Source organism: Nanorana parkeri, unplaced genomic scaffold (genome assembly GCF_000935625.1).
Source record: "Nanorana parkeri isolate BGI_ZX_2015 unplaced genomic scaffold, ASM93562v1 scaffold127, whole genome shotgun sequence".
NCBI classification, from domain to species: domain Eukaryota; kingdom Metazoa; phylum Chordata; class Amphibia; order Anura; family Dicroglossidae; genus Nanorana; species Nanorana parkeri.
This window is the reverse complement of record NW_017306395.1, coordinates 1033226-1055356: the sequence shown is the minus strand read 5'-3', so window position 1 is coordinate 1055356 and position 22131 is coordinate 1033226. Positions and strand designations below refer to the sequence as shown.

General features: G+C 42.9%; 1 protein-coding gene across 2 annotated transcripts in view; it reads left to right on the top strand.

The window, feature by feature from the left end:
* Positions 1–22131, top strand: part of CTBP2 (C-terminal binding protein 2) — an 84289-nt gene that overhangs the window by 24415 nt on the left and 37743 nt on the right. Inside the window, exon 2 of one of the 2 annotated variants that reach the window (XM_018553698.1) lies at positions 9341–9459. The exons of the other annotated variant lie outside the window; for it this stretch is intronic. Within the exon in view, the coding sequence (XP_018409200.1) occupies positions 9402–9459 (58 nt within the window). The 5' untranslated portion in view covers positions 9341–9401. The remainder of the gene's footprint in view (positions 1–9340; positions 9460–22131) is intronic. 2 annotated transcript variants of the gene reach the window in all.

Here is a 22131-nt window from a genome sequence, read left to right as displayed (position 1 = left end):
CATCGGACTTTGAACGCACCTGTCTGGACGTAGGACCCTTACCTAAGACTTTATCCTGGTGCTACAAATTAATCATGGAGGCAGACCAGGTATCACCGCTTCCTTACATGGGACAATGGGAGAGGGAGCTGGGGGTCCAGTTCTCACAAGATGAGCAGACCAGGTTGCTGAGACTATCCCTGAAGTCGTCAATTTGTAACAAATACCAGGAATCAGGTTACAAGGTTCTGACCCGCTGGTATAGAACTCCCCACAGACTTCATCAGATGTATAACGAGGTCCCTGACGTGTGTTGGAGGTGCGGATCCTCCCCTGCAGACATGCTCCATATGTTCTGGTCCTGCCCGAGACTGACTCCCTTCTGGTTCCAGGTATGGAGGATTTCCCAGAAATTCACCGACCATCACATCCCGGAGGACCCAGCATTCTTCCTCCTCCACCATAATCACTTCTCCTTAAAGGGGTATTCACGCTCAGTGCTGATACATTTACTAAATGCTGCTCGTGCCTGTATTCCATTGCTATGGAAACAGGAGAATCCACCCTCACTCAAACTCTGGTTCACTAAAATAAACGACATCCGCACCATGGAGGACCTCACAAGCTCAGTAAAAGGTACCTCATCCAAATTTGCGACCACATGGTTTTACTGGTCCGACTTCACCACAACAACCGAATACAGTACCATCATGGGATCTTGAGTGGAAACCACACCTCGAAAAGCGCACCTGTAGCCCCGTCACACCTTCCCCTACCTGGACCCATCCCCTCTCTTGCCGCCTGCTATAGGCCCCACTCCGCCCCAATTTGTCTTCCCCCACGTCCTTCCCCATACCCTCAGCCCCGCAGCAGAGTACGCACCCGCCATGCTGGTAATATACCGGCTATCATGCCGCGCCTCCCCCTGGATGCCGCAATGCCTAGACGCTGTCTATCTCCCCGAGATACTGCGCTCAGGTGTTCCTGTCACTCTAATGAATGGAACCTCGCCACCTATTCATGACCATTTAGATCGAGGTAAAAGATATAGGAACCAGTGAGGGAATTAGAGCCCAGTCTTGCGCTACCTGGCTACAGTGAGTTGTCCTTTCTCTTAAATGTTGTTCTGATGTTTTTGTTCATGTAATACATATCTTCAGTGGCTGTGTCCACTATCTTTGAGATGGGGCTTGGTTCCTCTTGTGTAAACCTTTTTGTTTATGTCTATTTGTATTTGTTAAAAACCTGTTAAATAAAAGGAATTTATAAAAAAAAAAAAGAATATAATGTTTCCCCCCAATGTTAGTGTAAGGACTTACCTTTAAATGATGCCTCTTGATCCGACCATCTTCTTTCCAGTAATTTCCAGCTGTCCCTCCAGTACTGGTGCGGGTCTCCAATCCAGTGCTGACTCCTCTGAGCTTGCTGGCACTTCCTGTCCCACGGTGTCTGTGCGGGTACACGCGGCTCCATAGACTTACCATGTGTCTCTCCTCGTCTCCCAGCCAAAAATCTGAACTGCGCATGCGCCCGCCACAAGATCCTTTTGCTAGCAGTAGATATATGCAAAAAACGCTCAGGGTTTAAAAACCCTTTAAGTACAAGGTTCCACCTTTTTTCTTTCATGGCGCAATCTACTTGCTTGGTGAGTGTCTCTTTGACTTTAAGGCATCAGGCAACTTTTTCCCGAATTTGCAAGGCCACTTGATCTTCTGTTCACACATTTTTCAAAAATGTTCTAGGTGCACATTAAGCTTCATCTTATGCCAGCAACATGCAAAATGTTCTTCAGGCAGCTCTTTGAGCTGCAGGCTTCCCCAGTTCATTAGAGTGTTAGAGTTTTGTTTGCTGTGTTGCCCACCCCTGCTTTCGGACACCCCATTGGTATCAGAGTAACTACTGATCCTGTATACCTAAATGAACCATGAAGAAAACAGAATTTTTGTATTTAAATTCCACTTATTGCTGTTCAGTAAGGAACACAGGTCCTACCCTTCTGTGTTAGTCTACTCCTAAGAATCGCTTTTCTACAACATTGAAGCTTGCTGGCAGTGAGAGGGTTTATTCCTGCCTGACCAACGGCTCTTTCGTTTTCTAGCATCCAAATCGAAGAAACTGATTTTACGATAAGATAATTCCTGTTTTTATTCTCAGTAATATTTCCTAGGATTTTAAAGTGGATGTGCGCAATAAAGATTTCTTTACTCTTGATGAAATGAATAAAGAATAATACAATAACTGAAATACTTGCCCGTCCTGGAGAGAATCATTTTTCTTGCTTTCAAGGGGGGCCCCATGATCAAAATCCTGGGCACTTGGTCAGGGGAACTCTGCTAAAGTGGAGAGAAGATTTTTAGTTTTTCCTTTTTAACAGAGATCACTAAAGGCCTAGGCGAGTAACACTGACAAATTTATGTTTTAATCAAAGCAAGTTATTATAGCCTTAAGTTCATATTTTAGCTGAAGGTTCCCTATACGTGGATGTTCTAGGCCATGTACTGTATATGCACATGTATTTACAGTTTTAAAATGGAAGACTTGGTGCATGTTTAATATGGCTGTGCCTTGATGCCTGAAGCAGGGAGACTGAGTGCACACAACTGCTCAGTGAAGTCTTGGCTTTGCACTGCTCAGAATGAATAGGGACTGCAGAGTCTGGCTGCATGTGATGCTACAGGTCAGTTATAATTACTCCCCTGGTTGGCATCCTGCCAAGTAGAGTGCTGACAGGTCAAATGTTGTGTCCCAAATTGTGTGCGCACGTCTTTGTAGTATTTTGTATTTGTGTGTTCTATACAAATAATTTTTTGAAGAATTATGGTGTTCTACAGTCACAGCATAAACTGTCCTGTTATACCATCAGCATTGTAATAGGAATACATACGAGAGTTGTTTTTGATAATGCAATCATAGCTTACTTGAGAAAATCCCTTTTTATGTAGTGAGTGTTGCCTTCCGCCTGCCCATCATTTTCATCAACTTCCTGGATTCCCTGTGAGCTCTGAATCTCCTTCTCTGCTGCTTGATGTAATCTCAATTTCTTGAGACTACATAGACCATAATGCATTGCTTCCAGCCAGGAATGAAAATGTTACATTTTTCAGATGTTAATTGGTAGTTCAGAAGGCAGGCTCTGTGAGAGCTGTGACACAAAGATGTACATATCCTCGGGGCTGAGGAAAGTGCATATTCACAGGGAGTGAAATTGTCTCAGTCCATAGAGTAAATTCATCTTATGGGCACATTCAATAGGTAAGTTAACAAACTTCTAGATTGATATGGTTATTAGGAGTGGGATGGAACTTAAAGAAAGCAGTATAGAAATACATATTTATTTTTAGTTTTTGACCATAGATACACTTTAATGTGCTTGGGCTGTATTGCTATTCACAGTCCTTGGTGCCATATGTGAATATCTTAGTACACCTTTCACACTTGAAAAATATTGACAAAGTGATGATCATATTTCCAGAGCAGCAAGATGTCATGAATGTACGTAGAATGAAGAAAATAGTGCAAGCAGGCTTCCATAACCATATCGTAATAGTTATTTTGTGTGCCCAAAAAGAGATTGTAACTTTGTCAGTACTGGGAGGGACACTTGCAGTGTGCCAGTTACACAGTTGCAGATGAGCCTGGGCAATCTTACCAGTGTACATGTGAGCATTGCCCAAGAGGTATCAGTGCCAGGTGGATGTGTATGTAAGCAAAGATACAAACTGGATCAACAACACGGAGACTGAGAACTGATGTCTGCATGTTAGCTCGCCATGTACATTAGATTAGAACATTTGGGGTAACTAGTGTAGAAGTCATTGGTATTTGGAAAAATTACAAAAAATTAGAACCTTTTGTCTGCCCCTCCTTCTCCTTTACATCTGTATAGGTCTGAAAACAGAAAAAGCTCCACTCCTATTATTACCTTTTTGTATCATTCGCCTCTTCATTTTAAAGAACTCCAGGATTTAAAAAATTACCCTTGCAGTTGACTGAACTTCACACCGCAAGGGTTAAAATAGAACTATGGGGTAAGTGTTTTTCCCCATAGTTCTCTTTATGATCACGGGAGGGCATATACTAGCGTCCTCCCGTGAACCAAAGCTCAGTATATCGCAGGCTATTGCCTGCTGTATACTGAGAGCGCCGTAGCCGGGACGGATCCCAACATTACTGTTGAGATCCACCCAGCCGCATGAGTGACAGCTAGCTCTGCCTGTCAGCGGCAGAGCCAGCTGTGCCCGCCCCCTCCCCCGCTCGTTTGATCCGCTGGATGTTTCTGCTCACTTCTTGATCAATAGAACCGACCTGTGACAGCTTCTTTGTCACAGGTCGGCTTTAACTATGAGGATGAGTGGAAATCACTCACCTCATAGTTCTCGAAAATAAACAATATTTACTCACCTGATTCTCGGCCGTGCCTTCCTGCTAGACTGGTCCCCGCAGCCTCTTCTACCCTGGGCTCCAATGGTCTACCTGTGACATCATCACATCTAATACAGGTCCATTAGATGTGAGGAACCCGAGGGACATGCTGGAGCGGAGAAGGTGAGCGATAACTGCTGCAGGACTGAGGAACGGATGAGTATTTCTTCTTTATTTTCCTCCCTAGACCAAAACGAGCAGTTAACCCTTGCAGTGCTGGGGTAACCCCACTGCAAGGGTTATATTTTAAAAGTCCTGGAGTTCTTTGAATTGTAGCTCTCTGGAGCAGAACCCTCCTAACTCTCTTGTCTTGAATTGTATTGTAACTTTACAGTCTCCTGTTACATTGTAAGGTGCTGCACAAACTGTTGCTGCTACATAAATCTTGTATAATAATGATTGTATCATTGTTATATCGGTGCACGCTGCACTCTACATGTGATAGTTGTACACATTAAATGATCACTGACTGCGGGCCTATACTTTCGGTTTTGTAGCCTTTCTGCAATAAAAAGTGTGGCACGTTTCTCAAAGCTTAATAGCTGGAGAGTAACCACATTTTTTAACAATGCGTTCCCTTGATGGTAAGATGGCACAACGTTGTGGACTGTTGAAGCTAGTTAGGCCATGTTCACACTAATGTGATTTGTATGACATCTGCTGTCTTGCTACACTGTATGACAATGGAAATCACATTACTCTTAATGCTGCCGGTTCACATCAATGCAACATGGTGCAGTGTGATTTTCGGAAAGGTGCTGGTGCTTCTTTTGGCGCTGCACAGTGCATTTTTTGGCGCCATAGACTTCAATGGAAGTACATGAAAAATGTGTACATGGGTTTTGGAGGGTTTTTGTGCTTAGGCCTTATACACATGGCTGTAAAAAAAACAAAAACGCAATGCAAAACGTTTTCCTTTTTATTTATACAAGTAGATGGAGAGACCCTCCGCACTCCTCACAGCAGTCCCGGCCAGATATGAAAAAAGTGGTGCTCGCAGTGATGAGATACCACGGATGGCGCTGTGCAAACACAGGAAAGTCAGGAAATCACCAGCACTCAGTAGTAAAGATAAATATGTCCCTTTTATTGGACAGAAAGCGTCACAGACATCCAAATAAACCGACGTTTCGGGACCGCGCAGGGTCCCTTCCTCAAGGCAGAAAGATGTTGGTCACATCTTTCTGCCTTGGATAATTTGGTTTATAATTTGGGTCCCTGCCTCAAGGCAGAAAGATGTTGGTCACATCTTTCTGCCTTGAGGAAGGGACCCTGCGCGGTCCCGAAACAGCGGTTTATTTGTCTGTGACGCTTTCTGTGACGCTTTCTGTCCAATAAAAGGGACATATTTATCTTTACTACTGAGTGCTGGTGATTTCCTGACTTTCTTTTTTATTTATTTATTTATTTAGATCTGAAGGCAGGTATATTGTTTTCAATGGAACCATGCACACAGGTGTTTAAACATGTTCTGTGTTCAGATCAGTAACAAAATAAAAAAATCTCAGTCTGAGGACATACATTTTATGCCCATATACTCATAAACACGTATTTGCGCATATACTCACATACGTGTAAGTGTGTAAATGATGTCCAAGCAGGAAAATTACATTGAAAACAGAGTGTTGGCAATGGAATGATAATTTTACACATTCACATACATGTTTATGTGTCTAAATGCAAGCATTTTACTGATCATTACCCAGGAATTTTTTGGCTAGAAAAAAATCATGGTTATATGTAGGGTTGCGCAGATACCAAGTACAGTACTCGGTACAAGTACATGTACCGATACTTTTGAGCTCCAAGACTAGACTAGAGAAAAATTCCAAAATTAGGAGGCAGCTGTCATTTGTAAGGAACACACGGAGCTCCTGGGATTTGTACATCTCTGTTTTAATGTACGATTTTGTTTTTATAAATATAAATAAAGGGATGCACAGATACCAGTTTTGCGAGTACGAGTACTGGTACTTGCCGAGTACTGATACATTTTTGTTTATTGTCATGTGACAGTTTTTCTAAAACAATACAGACTAATGATTTCAGGACAGTGGTGGAGCGCCAGAGCCTGGTCCCAGCTGCAGCCGCTGCAACCCTGGTAGTTCTCATGAAAATGCCAAGTATCTGCACTGGTACTCGAAAAGTATCTGTGCATCCCTAGTTATATGGTCAGTAAATTTCTTATGGTTGAAGGAAGACTGCCTAATGATCTCACAGCCAATGCTCCTTGTCATTGGCCAAAAGAAAAACTCATGAAGCATAAAAACGCGGATAAACGTGCTGCAAAAATGCACTGAAAAACGTATAATCATGCAGCAGCACCAGTGTGATCCTCGGCATCGTGTGTATTATATCAAACAGAAGCACTATTTATTATGCCTGATGATTGTTTACACAGACAGTCTATTACAGAACAAAAGATCCTCAGAAATTACATTCCCCAAAGGATTTCACAAGTTCTATGCAGACATTGCCCTCTAGTGGTAGGAAAACAGATTTACCAAGTTTACTTGAATACTGTACACTAAATACACTTTGGGAAATTGGAAAAGTAGAGTTTTATGTTCCGTTCCTATAGCAGTTGTAACATGATTGGTATTTTAAACGACACAGTTTACAGTTTTGTAAATTGAATCGCGTTCTGTGAATTCTAAACATGGCTGTGTGATACTCGAGCCCCATAAACAGGAGTGTTCGACGGGGAAAAAAGATAAAAATACAACAGGTGTAATAGATCCTGGCAATACATGGAACTTTTTCAATGTTTTATCCCTTTAGAGCCTGCAAGTACAGAGAAATAACTGTTAATCTGCCAGAAAGGCTCTGAGTGCCTATGTCCTGTTGTGGGATGACGACACATCTTTTTGGTGGCCTGAGTGTAGTAAGCTCTGCCCAGTTTTCTCTTGCCAAACTACTCAGGTCCTTAAGCTGCCCATACACCTTGCGATCATCGGACAAAACTTTTCGTCTAATGATCGAACCGTCCTACGATTTTCGTACGGCAGCCCCATCCTGCCCCGATTATCGCAAGGTTCAATCAGTCTGTAGTGGAAAAAAAACACCTGGACGAATAGCAGTAATCGACCGCAGGTATTTTCGTTTGAGCATAAGCAGTGTAAATTGTACGAATTTTGACATACAGAAACGCCACCAACCTTGCCAAAATTGTACGATCGACCGGAGTTTTCTAACCTGCTGGTTAGTCAAAAGTCGATCGATTATACAGTATTTGGGGTTGTACACTGCCCATCGATCTGATGCGATCGCATACGATAATTGGCCGATATTTGTAAAGTGTATGGGCACCTTTAGACCACTGGAGCCTGGGTAGAAGAGGCTGCTTGACCAATCTAGCATCCCAGCAAGATCGTGGATCAGGGGAGTGTATCGGCTTCATTTGAGCCTTCTAGACAAAATGAGCACTTAAAGGAGAACTATGAGGTGAGTGCTTTTCACTCACCTCATAGTTCTAGCCGACCGGTGACAATGAGACTGTCACAGGTCGGCTCAGTAGATCGGGAGGTGAGCGAACACAGCGCTGACTGGCGGAACGGACGGGGGCGGGTACAGCTGGCTCTGCCTCTAGATAGGCAGAGCCAGCTGTCAGTCACGCAGCCGGGCGGATCCAGACATAATTGTCGGGATCCGCTTCAGCTGCGGCGTCTCAGTATACCGCGATCTACAGCTTGCGGTATACTGAGCCTAGGGTGACGGGAGGACGCTAGTTTGTGTCCTCCCGTTACCCTAAGGAGAACTATGGGAAAAAGCCTTAACCCCATATTTCTTCTTTAACCCTTGCAGTGCAGGGGTAGCCCTACTGGAAGGGAGAGGCTTTAAAATGTCCGAATTCTTCTTTATTATATCAAAAATCAGACCTCAAATGCAGTCTGCTCTAACTTTACACTGCCTGACTCTGTAGTTCTGCTCAGGATTTCAATTACATTTTTCCCATTGTCTGCACTGCAGTCACAGATTGAACTACAAGCTTAATGGTAATAAACAGTATAGACAACTCTGTGTTTTTTTTTTAATAAAAGGGTACACTGGTACTTTAAGGCTATTCCTAGACAGAAAACAGGACCTTCCAGGTACGAGAAATACATTGGCAAATCGTATATGATCATTGGTTTACCTTGAGATGATCAAACTGAAATCCCTTTCACAAAAAAAACCCACCTAAATAGTTCAGCAAGTTGATTTTACTTCCAATAGTGTTTCCCAAAAAGCCTTTTGTACAATGTTTCTTTGAAGTTTCTTCGGACCACAATGTATTTCTGTGGTGACTTTTTCCTGCAGCTAAAATGTCTAAGCCTTAAAACAACATTGTAATATATGGCGGCTTACCAAGTATAGATGTGGTCGCTGAATTGGTCTTCATTTTTCAGGCTAAGAACAGTTTCAGCAAATACCTGATCATCTTACCAGAAATCCAGTGTCTCTGTCACCTCCTGAGAGCTGAAAAGACTTTGAAAAACAAGTTATGAAGTAATGGAGATGAACAAAGGCTGACACATATTTGATATCCAGCCTGTGTGAGAAACATGACTCCTTTAGATACCATGGAGAAGTGAGCGTAGATACAAAGTAACAAGAAGAATTTGTTAGGTACAGCATCACCAGGTGAAAATAAATAGGAAAAAAGAGGGACTGATGAGCTTCAATATGCTGCATTTTGTTTTGGGGTTTAGATGCTTTAACATGGGGGTCTGTTCTGTAGTCAGTTTAGTGCTTCGTGAAGTTCTTGAAGAATGTTCACATTCCACTTGCTCTGCTGTGAACAAGCACAGCTTTGATGTTGTTATGCTGACTGTCCTGTAAATGAAAAAGTTCCTGGCGTTTTATATGCAATGCTATTTATACATTTAGTAGCATCATGATAAAAGTAGCTGTTGTGCTGTTTCAAGGAGAAATCATTTGACTCCCTGCTTCCTTGCAGCCTGGCAAGCAGTGACGTGGGGTAGATATGCCAGGGTATAGCAGATTGCCCACAGAAGAAGATGGACGTGCTGGAGAGGCAGAAGGTGAAGAGGCTGCGACTGGACCAGATCTGTGAAGGTAAGCATGCTGGAGATGGCATGGCTGACCACAGGTTGCTAATCTGCATTCAGGCACCCTTATGTGTGAAAGATGAACTGTCTGTGCTGCAGCATTAGCGGCTTTCTCTCTTCTACTTTTCATTTTAAAAATTGCAACATGATGGAAAGAAACTGGTTGCTAGTGGACAATACATACAGTTCACCTTTCCGGCATGTATGTACTCTAGGTGTTGTGCTGTGCTGTGGTTGTATTGCTATAGTATGTAGAATGGCAGTCTGATTTCATTCTGTTGCAAGCACATTCCACAATTCTATTTCTGGTTGCAATGAAGAGGAGCATTTGTGTATTGTTGTGTGCTCAGTGTTTTATTCATTGCTGAAAATAACATTTCCCTTATGTCTATAAATTGTTCTCTCTGTCGTTCACCTACATTCCCTATATAAAATGTGTCTGGTCACATGCATATGCAGCAGCATGGTGACTTTATAGATACCAATGAGGCTTCCTTACTGCACTTTGGTTGTAAGTTCAGATCCCAACCCGGAGAAACTTTTTTTTCTTTGTGAGGGTTTCCAACCATAATCAATACGTAATCAAAACGTAGCATAGTAAAGCTTTTTTTTTTTTTTTACAAAGGAAGGTATTCATTTCATTTCAGGACAGTGTGCGGAACCATGACTATCATTGCTTTACACTCCATTAGACAAATGCACATCCACAACCACTGGTGTATAGTGCAAATATAGCCTTAGGCCCCATTCACACTGAGCGATTTTTGCAGCGATATCGCTCATATTTCCACGCGATATCGCTCTTTGTAGCTTCTCCATTCCATTTCAATGGAGCTGTTCACATGTCGCCGCTCAATATCGCTTGTAGCTCGTCGCTCCTACATGACCCTTTTTTCTGCGGATTTCGAGCGATTTTGCTCCTGATTGCATACAGCCCAATAGGAAAAAGTCGCGCGACGCAGCGCGCAATATCGCACATATTGCGATTTTCATGTCGCTCAGTGTGAATGGGGCCTAATAGTATAGAGCCATTTATTCCAAACTGCGTGCAGCTGTTTCAAACTTTTTGGCCATAATCAGTGCAGTGTATGAAACTCATGTCTTTTTATAGCTTCTAGAGCTGCACCGTATGATAATTTTTGTAATCTATTAGTTGGACGATTATTTTTTTCCAATTAATCTACTCATAGGATAAAAAAAAAGAATTAAAGGAACAAACCAAGGCAATACACTCAGGCCTCTGCAAGGCAATACACTCAGGCCTCTACAGGGCAATACGCTCAGGGCTCTGCAGGGCAATACGCTCAGTCCTCTGCAAGGCAATACCCTCAGTCCTCTGCAAGGCAATACACTCAGGCCTCTGCAGGGCAATACACTCAGGCTTCTTGGCATATGTCACAGAAAGAACTTGTGCAAGGAAAACATTACCAAGCACATTAACAAGATGGTGCTAGGCACACTGCATGCAAAGCTCTGCGCACCGCCGCTTCACTTTGCTGTACGCGGCTCTGCGTGCAGTGTGTAGGGGCTTCACAGGCTTAATTGTGTTGGCAGCCAGACTGGCACCCCCCTCCACATCTTTGTGACCGTCTTCACTCCCCATCCCCTGTTATAATATTGGACTCCACTGACTGCACGCGCGCGCGCACACACCGCACACATAAAACACACAAGGCCTCATTCACACTGGGCATACACTTCCGTGCGGTGTGTAATTGCACGCAGCAGCCTGTTTTTCCTTTTGAGAGGACGCGGCTGTACGGTGTCATATGGACACCCGAACTGCACATTCTTGTGAGTACAGGTGTCCGCACTGCATCCATGTGTGGACTGGACACCCGTACCCACACGGATGACACCATACAGCTGCATCCTCCCATAGGGGAGAACAAGCTGCTGTGCTCAATCGCACGCAGCACCTGTCCCTCCCGGGATCGGCTGTTTACAGGCATGCACGCCACACGGACGTGTACGGCCAGTGTGAATGAGGCCTAATACACACATAGCACACATTCAACACATGATACACACACAACACACACACAGCATACAATACACACCTACACAATACACATACAGTACACACGCTAGAGACACTGCATTGTTATTCAGCCCGTTTATAGTTCACTATAAGCAACCATTGGAGGAAGAGAGGAGGAGGCTGAGGCAAGGAGAGGATTCCCTCCCCTCCGCTTTCTATGCCACTGGCGTGCTCACTCTGAGTCTCATTCAATGCTATTGCATGGATGACCAGGTGTCTTAGTTGAATGCTGGGCAGTGTGGTATGCGGCTCCCTCTTTTCTGGTGGCTCCGCTTCTACAAGTGGTGTGGGAGTGTCTGCCAGCGGCCACTTGCAGCAGGCCAACTAATGGAATGTCCAACTTATGGATAAGGAAAATCGTTAAGAATGATTTTCGTTATCTAATATTAACGACTTAGTTGATTAGTTATTTCAGCCCTAATGGCGTGGTACTTGAGACCCTGCGAGGCAGTATAACAGACCCCTATTCAACAGAAGCCATGGTTTCCATATACTGCACTGATGATGGTCAAATAGCCGCAGCTTAGAATAAATGGCTCTATAATATTAGGTTATATTTGTAGTATACACCAGCAGTCCTGGATGTCGTTAAAAATGACCTTTCCATTTCAAACTGAAGCCGCTGTAATTTTCTAAAACCGTTCATAAAATTGAATGCACTATGGCGTCCTGGAGGCGGTCTGCACCCCCACCGATGATCAGAATGCCCCCAGAAAAGTAATTTCCTGCTTGTGTGACTGTATCACAGACTTTCCCAGAAGTCTACAAGTAAAAGTTTAGTTATCTACTGCAATAGAAATTTGTATTTTGGTAAGATACTCGCTAAGGGTTAAGTACTTTTAAAGGTGTACAAACACTGCAACTTTCCTCATTAGAGCTCTGAAAGTGCACCAGGTGGTTATAATGAACTAGCAAGGAGTGATGAAACAAACAGCTTTTTCTTCAGAACAGAGAAAGGTAGGAACCTGCAACAACATTTGTTGAAATCCTTGGAATGTACGTTTATCACCCAGAGGGGATTGTTTTTTTCTCAACAAAAGTGGAGTTATGTTTTAAGGAGACCTTACTGTGCTATGCACTGATTAGAGTGAGGGATGTTTTTTGGTTGCTTTAGTCCCTTCTCACCATAACCTGTATGGTTACTCCCCCATAATCCCAAAATAAATATACAGCGTCGGTTATATGGATTCTGATCTCCAACAAAGGCTCCTTTTTATGTGACGGGTATCAGGAGAACTTTACACTGCTCTATCATTTCATAAAATCTAAGCTTCTGGTTGCCGTTTTGTTCTGGTGCTTTGACTTTTGTGTCCTTAGCTGTATGCTGTAATCACCAGCCTTTACCTTAAGTGATTGCACAGTAGGGGGCAGACGAATTTCAGCTGGTTAGTCAAGCTGGCATTAACCATCTGCCCCTCTCTCTTCCTTCAGCCTGCAGCACCGGATAGGAATAGCTACAGATGTGCTCACTGAACACTGAGATTTAACGTGAGTTATTCCTGAGTTGCACCTGGACATTGTATATAAATAGGCACAGGAGCATCCGATCTCTCTATAGCATTACACAAGCTATATAACATCTATTAATGGATACGAGGCCGGTTTACCATCTGTGAATGTTGTAGCATCACACGCCTTCATTTTTTTTTTTTTTGCTATTCAAAAGGTTTTTTTAAGAAAAGAGATATATCTTATATTGTGAAGCATTGTGCAAAATGTTGGCGCTATATACTGTAAATGCTGTATAATGATGATGACAATAATCTATAGCTTGTTAAATATATCTATACATTGGAACACATATATAGAAATACTTGTAGTGCATACACTTCTATTTCATCTGTGAAGAGCATGCGGCAGGAAACTGTCGCTATATTTTAGAGACTGCTTCAGAAGGTTGATTTATGTAGAGGCTGTACTGCTACATGAACAGACACATTTGGGGAAATATCTTCTGGTTATGGTTCAATGTAACCAAAATAGATCCTGATATATGCCAAAAATTTAACCTAAAAATATATACAAAGTATTTTTTTTTTACAATTTATGTCTCATTGCAGGATTTCCTTTCACTTCCTGTCTTGTAGATACAACAAGGAGTAAAAGGTAATCTCTCCAAATTGAGGGAAATGCCCTCTTACTGAGTTATCATGGGGACAAGTGTCCCTATTGGAAGATATCCCCTCTAGTATTATTCTGCTGGCAAGGCAAAATGTTAAAATTATCCTTTCTTTTAGTCCCGGTGACAATGGTGACCAAGACAGACAGAAATATTAAAGCTAACAGGGAAATAGACAGTAATACAAACCTGACAGGTGCTCCAACCCCTTACCGTTCTATCCAAAACTAAGAAAACAAAAGTTCATAATGGTAATTTGTTAATAGTGTAGAACCTGCTCGCAATTGGCGAGTGTAAATACAGTGCAGGCGAGTGAAAATTCAGTCAGGTTTGCGTTCATGGACCGCGTACCTGAATTGTAAGAGCAGCTGCTCCTGGCTGAGCTGTCTCTGTTCCTTTCAGCCACAGCTACTCACTGAGCTCCGGCCGAAAAATAATGGATTAGTAAGGTCTGCAGCAAACCTTACCAATCACCACTAGATCACCATGTATTATTTTATATGTGGGCGCAGGGAGCTTTATGGTAATGTTAAAGTTGTTGTTTATATTTATTTTTGTAACTTTATTCTGCATAAAACATGTAACAGTGTCATTTATAAGATAATTTAAGAGGTTGTGTTTAGGGGCGGACTTAAGGCCCGCGGCAGGGTAGGAGTTAGGTGGGCAACTGGTGGTGAGTAACTCTTACGGCCTGGCTAGTAGCTCAGGACTAGAAATTTTGACCCCTGGTGTAGAATATTACAACCATATTTGGAAAAGAAAAACAAAATCGCTAAATGACAGGTCACATGGCCTAGTGCTAAGAACCCTATTTAGATCTGGCTGTTTGAATTAAAGCAGAACTGGACCATGGTGGTATTCTCTCGCTGCACAGATGATCTGAACAGCGGCGTGTTCGTCTTCAGACGCCAGTGAAAGCCAGCAGCAGAAGATCCCATAGCAATGCAGGCGGCCCGCCCGGCATCTGGCCGGGCCCCACTGTGCCCGGGCCCCATAGCGACCGCCTGGGTCGCTATGGTGATTGTTACGCCACTGCCTGCAACCCAAAATACAGTCTGCTTTATTTACATTGACCCACTCCATGAGCAGTTGGATAACCTTTAGACATCCTACTCCATGCAGGACCCCAGCCAAAAACACATGTATACAAACCCCCAAAAGGTTTGGCATGCACAGTGATGGCCAAATTTGACTCACATGGTTGTTTTACACTTACACTGAATGGTCATATAATGTGATTGCCATTGGAAAAAGTTTAGCTACATATTTATATTGGCCAGCCTTCAATATTGGTGAGGGAGGTGGGGTTCTTGTGCAAAAGCAAATTAAGTTTAATTTCAAAGAAATGTGCTACAGAAAATTATTGGCCGCAAATGTCACTTGGCAAAATGCTGAAAGTGAAATTTTTCTGTCCGAAATAGCGGTGCATCCGTTCTCTCTCCTCCCCGCTGGGCGCTGCTCTGTGTCCCAGCAGGGAGGAAAGAAACTGTCACAAATATTTGTATGTCCATAGCTTCACCATCATTTTAGGTTTATGGAGATTTTCATTTACTATGCCACATATAGCCTGTGTGCCTTAAGCCCTATATTTTGTTGAGTCAGTTCTGATAAAAATGTTGAGTGTTATTGGATAGTTTCTGAATGTGTGAGCTGCTGCAGAACCTGTCTACTCTATGTAAGGGTTCTTCTTCGTCTGTTTAGAAATGCGATTAGCATCATGTTCTTAGGCATTAGTGCTACTCCTGATTAGCAAATGCAGGAGCTATTTATTGCCTGTGGTGATGTGTGTTGTGTGAGTGGATTATTTGCTTTCTAGATAGAATGCAAAGTCGTCTGCTCTTCTGCTAGGGATAAGACCGGAAATTGCTGGTTTACTCTCATGTCAAAGACCAATGATGCTATGTGAAAACGCCAATCAGAAATAATCCCCCTCTTTAATCTGGACTCGTCAGAACATTTGATTGGTTGCTATGGGTTACATATCTTTTCACCTTTTCATTTAGTTTGCACTGCTTCATTTTTTTAACATTATAAGGAACTCTATTGTTATCTAAGTTGAACTCCAGGCATGTATTCAATAGACCCTTTCATCCAGTTATATAATGTATCTAAAATCACTGATATACTTTTAGGCATTTTAGTTCATGCTGCTTGCAGTATAATCTGTCATATATATTGTTTTAGTTTCCAGCTTTACCTTGTGTTCCAGAAATAATGCTGCCTGGGAGTGTAGCACTGTGAGCCAGGCTCTGTGTCACTACTCAGTGCTGTGCTCCTAACATATGGTAAGAAGGGTATTGGAGGAGAAAGCACAGAGGATACTTCTTTAGTGCGATAATACTCCTTCCTGGCTATGCAGTGTGTTAGAGGTTGTGTCCGTTGCCCGGGGGCCCCAACTACCAATACTATAACGAGAACATTTTCTTTTAGGCTCCATCCACACTTGCTGCGTATGTGAATATGCACAAAATTGCACAATGTTCACACCTTTGCAAAAACTGCGCACAAAGCCCTTGTTGTGCTTGCGGTGACATTTATTGTCAATGGCATCCCAAACGCGGGAGGCAAGACGTGTTCTTGCGTGCTAAAAAATGCACGTTCAAAATATATGAAAAAACAGCTGCATGAGCTTCTGTGCTGTGTTTGTCATGTGTAGGGCAGCCCTTTGAAATGAATGGGCTGCTCTATGTGGATGCATGCCAATCGTGGCAAAAAAATATGCAAAAACACTGCGGGCATCATGCATGTGCCAAGTGTTAATGGGGCCTTACTTCACTTAACTGTATTCAATCAGTGCATGGAGACTAATTAACTTTCTTTCCTTGCAGCTATGTACAGTAACTCATTACCTGTCTTGTACTGAACACCCTTGAAAACAATATATCTGTGCCCACCCAGTTTACTAAATCACGCTTATTGATAAAACACATCCATCAGTGTCCTTGTGTTTTTTCCATCTCCTCAGCTGTGACATGCCAAGGGGTAGCATGACCCGAAAATCATGATACCTAATACAAAGCAATTTTCTTTCATAGAAAGGGTTGTAGTTTTTTTTTTCTTCTAAGATTGCAACAGTGTTAATATAATGTGTTATGGCAATATGAGACATATGTGTTATAGCTATATTGGAGCACACTAAATCACCTGCACTCCATACAGACCTTGGATGAAAGGTTGGTGCTTGAGGTGACAACACAGATGGCGCCGTGTCAGATACAGTCCATAATAGAAGTCACCAGCACTCGATATGCGCAAGTAAAGCACTTTTTATGAAATTGTCACATGCGTCGCACAGCCAACGTTTCGGGGCCCACGCAGGGTCCCTTCTTCTGGGCGACAAAGTGACTGTCACTATGTCGCCCAGAAGAAGGGACCCTGCGTGGCCCCGAAACGTCGGCTGTATGACGCATGTGACAATTTCATAAAAAGTGCTTTACTTGCACATATCATCGAGTGCTGGTGACTTCTATTATGGACTATAGCTATATTAGATACACATGATGCTTAAAGTGGATCGTCATCTACTAGGAAACCTTTGGCTGGCTTTGGGTAGAGTTTGGAGAGTCAAAACTTCTGTCAGGTTTTTGCTCCTCGTTGGACGATCACACACACACACACACACACACACACACACACACACACACCAGTTAAAGGTTTGATTTCCTTTCCTTTGGAGAGAGTTCGGGACACGGCAATAAAAGCCGAACAGATCCACCATTCTTCTTTTTCTTCTTTTACTTCTTCTTTTTCCCAAAGCTAGAAAAAGTTTTGCTAGAGTTCTACTAATGGAATTTTGATTTAAAGAGACTCACTTTGCCCATTCAGGGACAGACTCTCTTTGAAGTCCACTCCATGTATAACCCCCTTCCTTGTGTTCCTTCATTAGTCCAGGAGTCAGCCCTACGTTCGCTCTGTGTTACACAGAGCTGATGATGCCATGCTCACTTGGCAGCGCAGCATCTTGGGAGGTCATATGCTCCCCTATACCCAGTAGCACCCGGTATTTTGCAGGAGAGTATACCTGGGTTGGGGTTTAGTATCACTTTGACCTAAATGGTTAAGAGTGACAGAGCCTCTTTAAATGTGGATAAACCGTTACTTCTAAATGCAAAAATAGTATAACTTTTTAATGTTGTTTCGGTTAGGGTTCCAGTATTGGTTTTGTGCTAAAAAGGGTTTGATGAGTCATTTTGAAATGTGATCACCTGTCCACTCCTTGGATTCATTTCAATTATTCATCCAGCTCTGGTGATCAGTAACGGATCCCTGTGCCCTTTGACCTTGCTGTCATGAGAGCTCTGCCCCAACTTTGGTTGTCTTGGTTGTGTTGTCTGTTGTCCCTATAATTTGTACCACACTCTATTTGATGAAGACACCTCCTCTTTGGAACCTGTGTTTACCAGATCATTGCCATGGAGCAATGACATTTTATGCTGTAACAGATACTTCCCATTATTTAACTGTGACACAGTCTGCAGCCTGTATACTGATCAGCTGGATAGGATAGTGGCTGCAGCCAGGGACAGTGGTATCATGTCTCCAAGTCTGTTGATTATACTTCTTTGATTGCCACTAAATCCTTATTCCAGTTCAGTAGACTGGAATAACTGATCAGATCTTGAAATTTAAAGGCCAGCTCCGGGTAAACAAAAAAACCCCCAAAAAAACTGCCCTTGCCGTGAGTATACACTCGCACTGCAAGGGTTACCTGCTTGTTTATCTCTAGGGGCTGGAGTGAAGCAGATTTACTTGCTTGATCCTCGCTTACACCCCCCCCACCCCCCCGGGGCTGCTAGACCTATCCCTGCAACTACTACTTCCCTGGGCTCTGGTAGTCTAATGACCTCTAATGTAATCACGCCTAATGGAATTTCCATAGACCTACATTAGATGTGAGGACAGTCTACAGCCGGAGAGCAGTGGGAAAACAGAAGAGTGCTGACTTCCAGGGTAGCGAGGTTCAGACAACTAGATCTGCTGTGCTCCAGCCCCCTAGTGCCATAAATGAGCACTTAGCCCATGCAGTGCAGTGCATAGATTGCAGAGAAGTAGCAAACTCTCAGGGATTATCTCACCAAAACTGAAATTCCTATTACAGGGGATGCTTAAAACTTTTATCTTGGTCAATCACACAAGCAGGAAGTGACATGACATTTTTGGGGGCTTTTCATACACCAACCGCCTGCAGGTGGTCATTGCAGTTAATTTTTTGACGGTTTACGACTGCCGTTTTTAAGTGAAAAAAAAAGCAATTTTTTTAAATAACCCTGAACTACAAATTGGTGTGTACAGCATTGATATATGCTAGATTGATTTTTTTTTTTTTGTCCAATCAATGTTTATTGATTTTCAAGCAAAAGAAAAATTGTAATTACAACATAGTAGTACAAAATGGAAGTACAGATCAGTCAATGTTGGATATACAACTATAAGCGTATATAGTTGGACAAAGCTCTAGGGACAAAATTGAAGTGAAATAGTTTGATATATAAGTGTAATCATAGCAGATTACATTGTATTGTGTGTATACTAAAAGCCAAATGCCGGCATCGGCCGGCCGCGTACAGCAGAGGACACCGCGGACTCGCAGGGACAAGGTAAGTGACACTTTTCTGTGCATTCCCAAGTCTGGCTCAGGGTTACCGCTCTCGGTACAGAAAATTAACCCCGAGCCAGACTCTGGAATACAGCCAGGGAGGTTAAGTCATGCAACTATTAAATAGGAGGAGGAGATATAAAAGAGGTGGATAAACAACAATGAGGGCCCTTTAAGTACTCAAGCCCTGTCGGGGAGACTCATGGTAAGGTAGGGTAAGTTAAGGAAGGGGAGAAGGGTAGGGAAGAAAAGTGAATAGGAATGGTAAGGGTACAGGAAAGGGACTTGGCCCTCAGCTATGTTTGGGACAATAGGTGGTATATATTCCACGAGCATGGAAGGTGTATGGGGATTCAGAGGACAAGCAAGTCTAAATTAAAAATAGAAGGCATGTAGGAAATGATCCACGGTTCCCTTCTCAAATATGGGAAATTTATCTGACTGGACAGCTGACATTTTCTCAAAGAACATTACTCGTGAAACCCTCTGCTAGACCTCCGAAAAGGGGACTGTGGGGGTGTGCCAAGCTTGTGCAATCACCCGCCTAGCTTCAGTAAAAATATGGGTAACCAGCCGAAACTGAGTTCGTGTGCAGACCACCGGCTGTTTACCAAGCAGTGCTTCAAGTGGGCATTTGTTAAGCAATTGTCCCGTAACAGTATAAATTAATTGATACACCCTAGACCAAAAGCGACGGATCCTAGGACACTTCCACCAAATGTGAAGAAAGGAATCTTCAGCGTGACAACCTCTAAAACAGAACGGAGACCTGGAGGGAACTGCACGGGATATGCAGAGAGGGGCAAGATACCATCTTAGAAGTAATTTGTAGTTCGCTTCTACTGCTTATACACTGGTAGATCTCTTTGCAGTTGTGGACCAAATCTGGGACCATGTGTCCTCATCTAGGGAACACCCTAGTTCTTGCTCCCATTTTGAGGCATAGGGGGGAAGGTTCTCATGTACTGACTCCATCAGGGAAGCATAGAGATGAGAGATCAGGTCTGGGCCTTGCGTGTCGAGCGACAATAGTTTTTCGAAGGGTGTCATACTGCTAGATTGATTTTTAACAAAAGTGGAGTTTTTCTTTAAGCAATGGAGGGGCTAAGGTGGGCAACTTTGTTGTGCTGTGCTTAGGACATAGGTTATGACCAGGGTCAGATTAATTTAGGAGCCACACTCTGGTTAACTGCTTTTTCAGGTCAGAAGACATTTTGGTACCTTTTATCATGAACACAGGCTTAATTTTAATTCAAGGCTTTCGGGGGGTGCGGGCCGCCCCGGGTGACACCATCAGAGGGTAGCGACCCCAAAATGACTGACGGTAATTTTGGTGTAACCCCCTAAGTTGGGCACTCGGTCATGGACCAAGAGCACGACAACTGATCCCACCAGGTCAATATCCCCTCCTCTCTTTGCCGGCGTCCATCACTTCACTGCACATGTGTGATGACGTCACACCACAGACGTCATAACGAATGCGTGGCAACCGCATCGGGTGCCACTCACCCTGGTGCCACCACTGGTTGTATTGTTTTCTATCTTTGTAAACATGTTGCAATATAGACAGTTTTTAAAGAAACTTGTGCTTTTAGTACATTGATTACTATACCTGAGCATTTTGTTGCACGTTTCCTGAAGTGCCACAAACTCCACATGAAGAATGCCATTAATTTCAAAGGTGCCCGCTTACACCTGAGCTCTGTTTTTAGTTCAGGAGAATATGAGAGCTTTTTTCGTGTAGATGGTTGAATTTTTTTCTCCATAGACTTCAGTGGGAGTGCTGAAAAATGCACGGAACTCCACCTCTTCCACATCAGTCCCTGTCCTCAAGGAGCTTACAGTCTAAAGGTCCCTGTCTCACATGCATACATACAAGGGCCAATTTAGACAGAAGCCAATTAACCTGCCAGCATGCCTTTGGAGTAAGGAAAAAAACGGAGTACCCGGAGGAAACTCATGCAAACTCCTTGTAGATGGTGACGTGGCTGGGATTCAAACCAGGGACCTTCCAGTGCTACAAGGCAGAAGCACTAACCACTATGCCACCTGAAATACACCTGCAAAAATGTGCAAAAATGTGCAAAAAAACGCTCATGATCAAGTGTGAATGGAGGATTAAACGTACATATTTGAAGACTTGTACAATGGTATATGAATAAAGAGGTAGAAATGTGACACATTATTGTTTTTGAGACGCTATTAAACATGCTCAGGGATATCAAAGTGACGCTGGGAATTTACAAATGATTAAGTGGAATACAAATGATACATTAGAGAATAGGAATCTCTTTATCGTTTTAGTTGCAATAAGCGTCAAGAGCCAAAGTGTTCATGAAAAGGTTTCTTATCAAATGAAATGTGTACTTTGTCAATGATGTGCACCGATATTGTAACTCATACCTACTGACCCATTTCAGCCGGGCTCACAGTGACCCTTATTCAGTTACTTGCTTTCCAACCTTCTAATTAAAAGGTGTGCAAATATAGCTGTAAATAGGACCTATCACTTCTTCCTCTCATGTTCTTTCCTATTACAAGATTGTTGTGTGATGGAAGTTATGAATAAAAACTTCCACTTCCAAGTTTGTACACAGTAATAACAGGATTACAGTCCAAAGTTTGGATGTAAATAACTGTACTTAAAGCGACCAGTCACTAAAATAAAGTTTTGAAATCAAGCCATACCTGTAAAATAGCCAATAGCCAAACACTGCTCTGATCCTAAAGCTCACCACACCTATTACAACCTTGATTGTACAATCTCCTTTAGATCTACCAACAAGTGTGTCGTACAAGGGCCTACCTGCTTGTATGCAGATTTATTGGATAGATTAGGGAGGTCCTCATATTACATAGTTTTGGTAGATCTAAAGTTTATTGGACAAAGATTGTATGGCCAGATTGTAACGTGTCTGGCGAC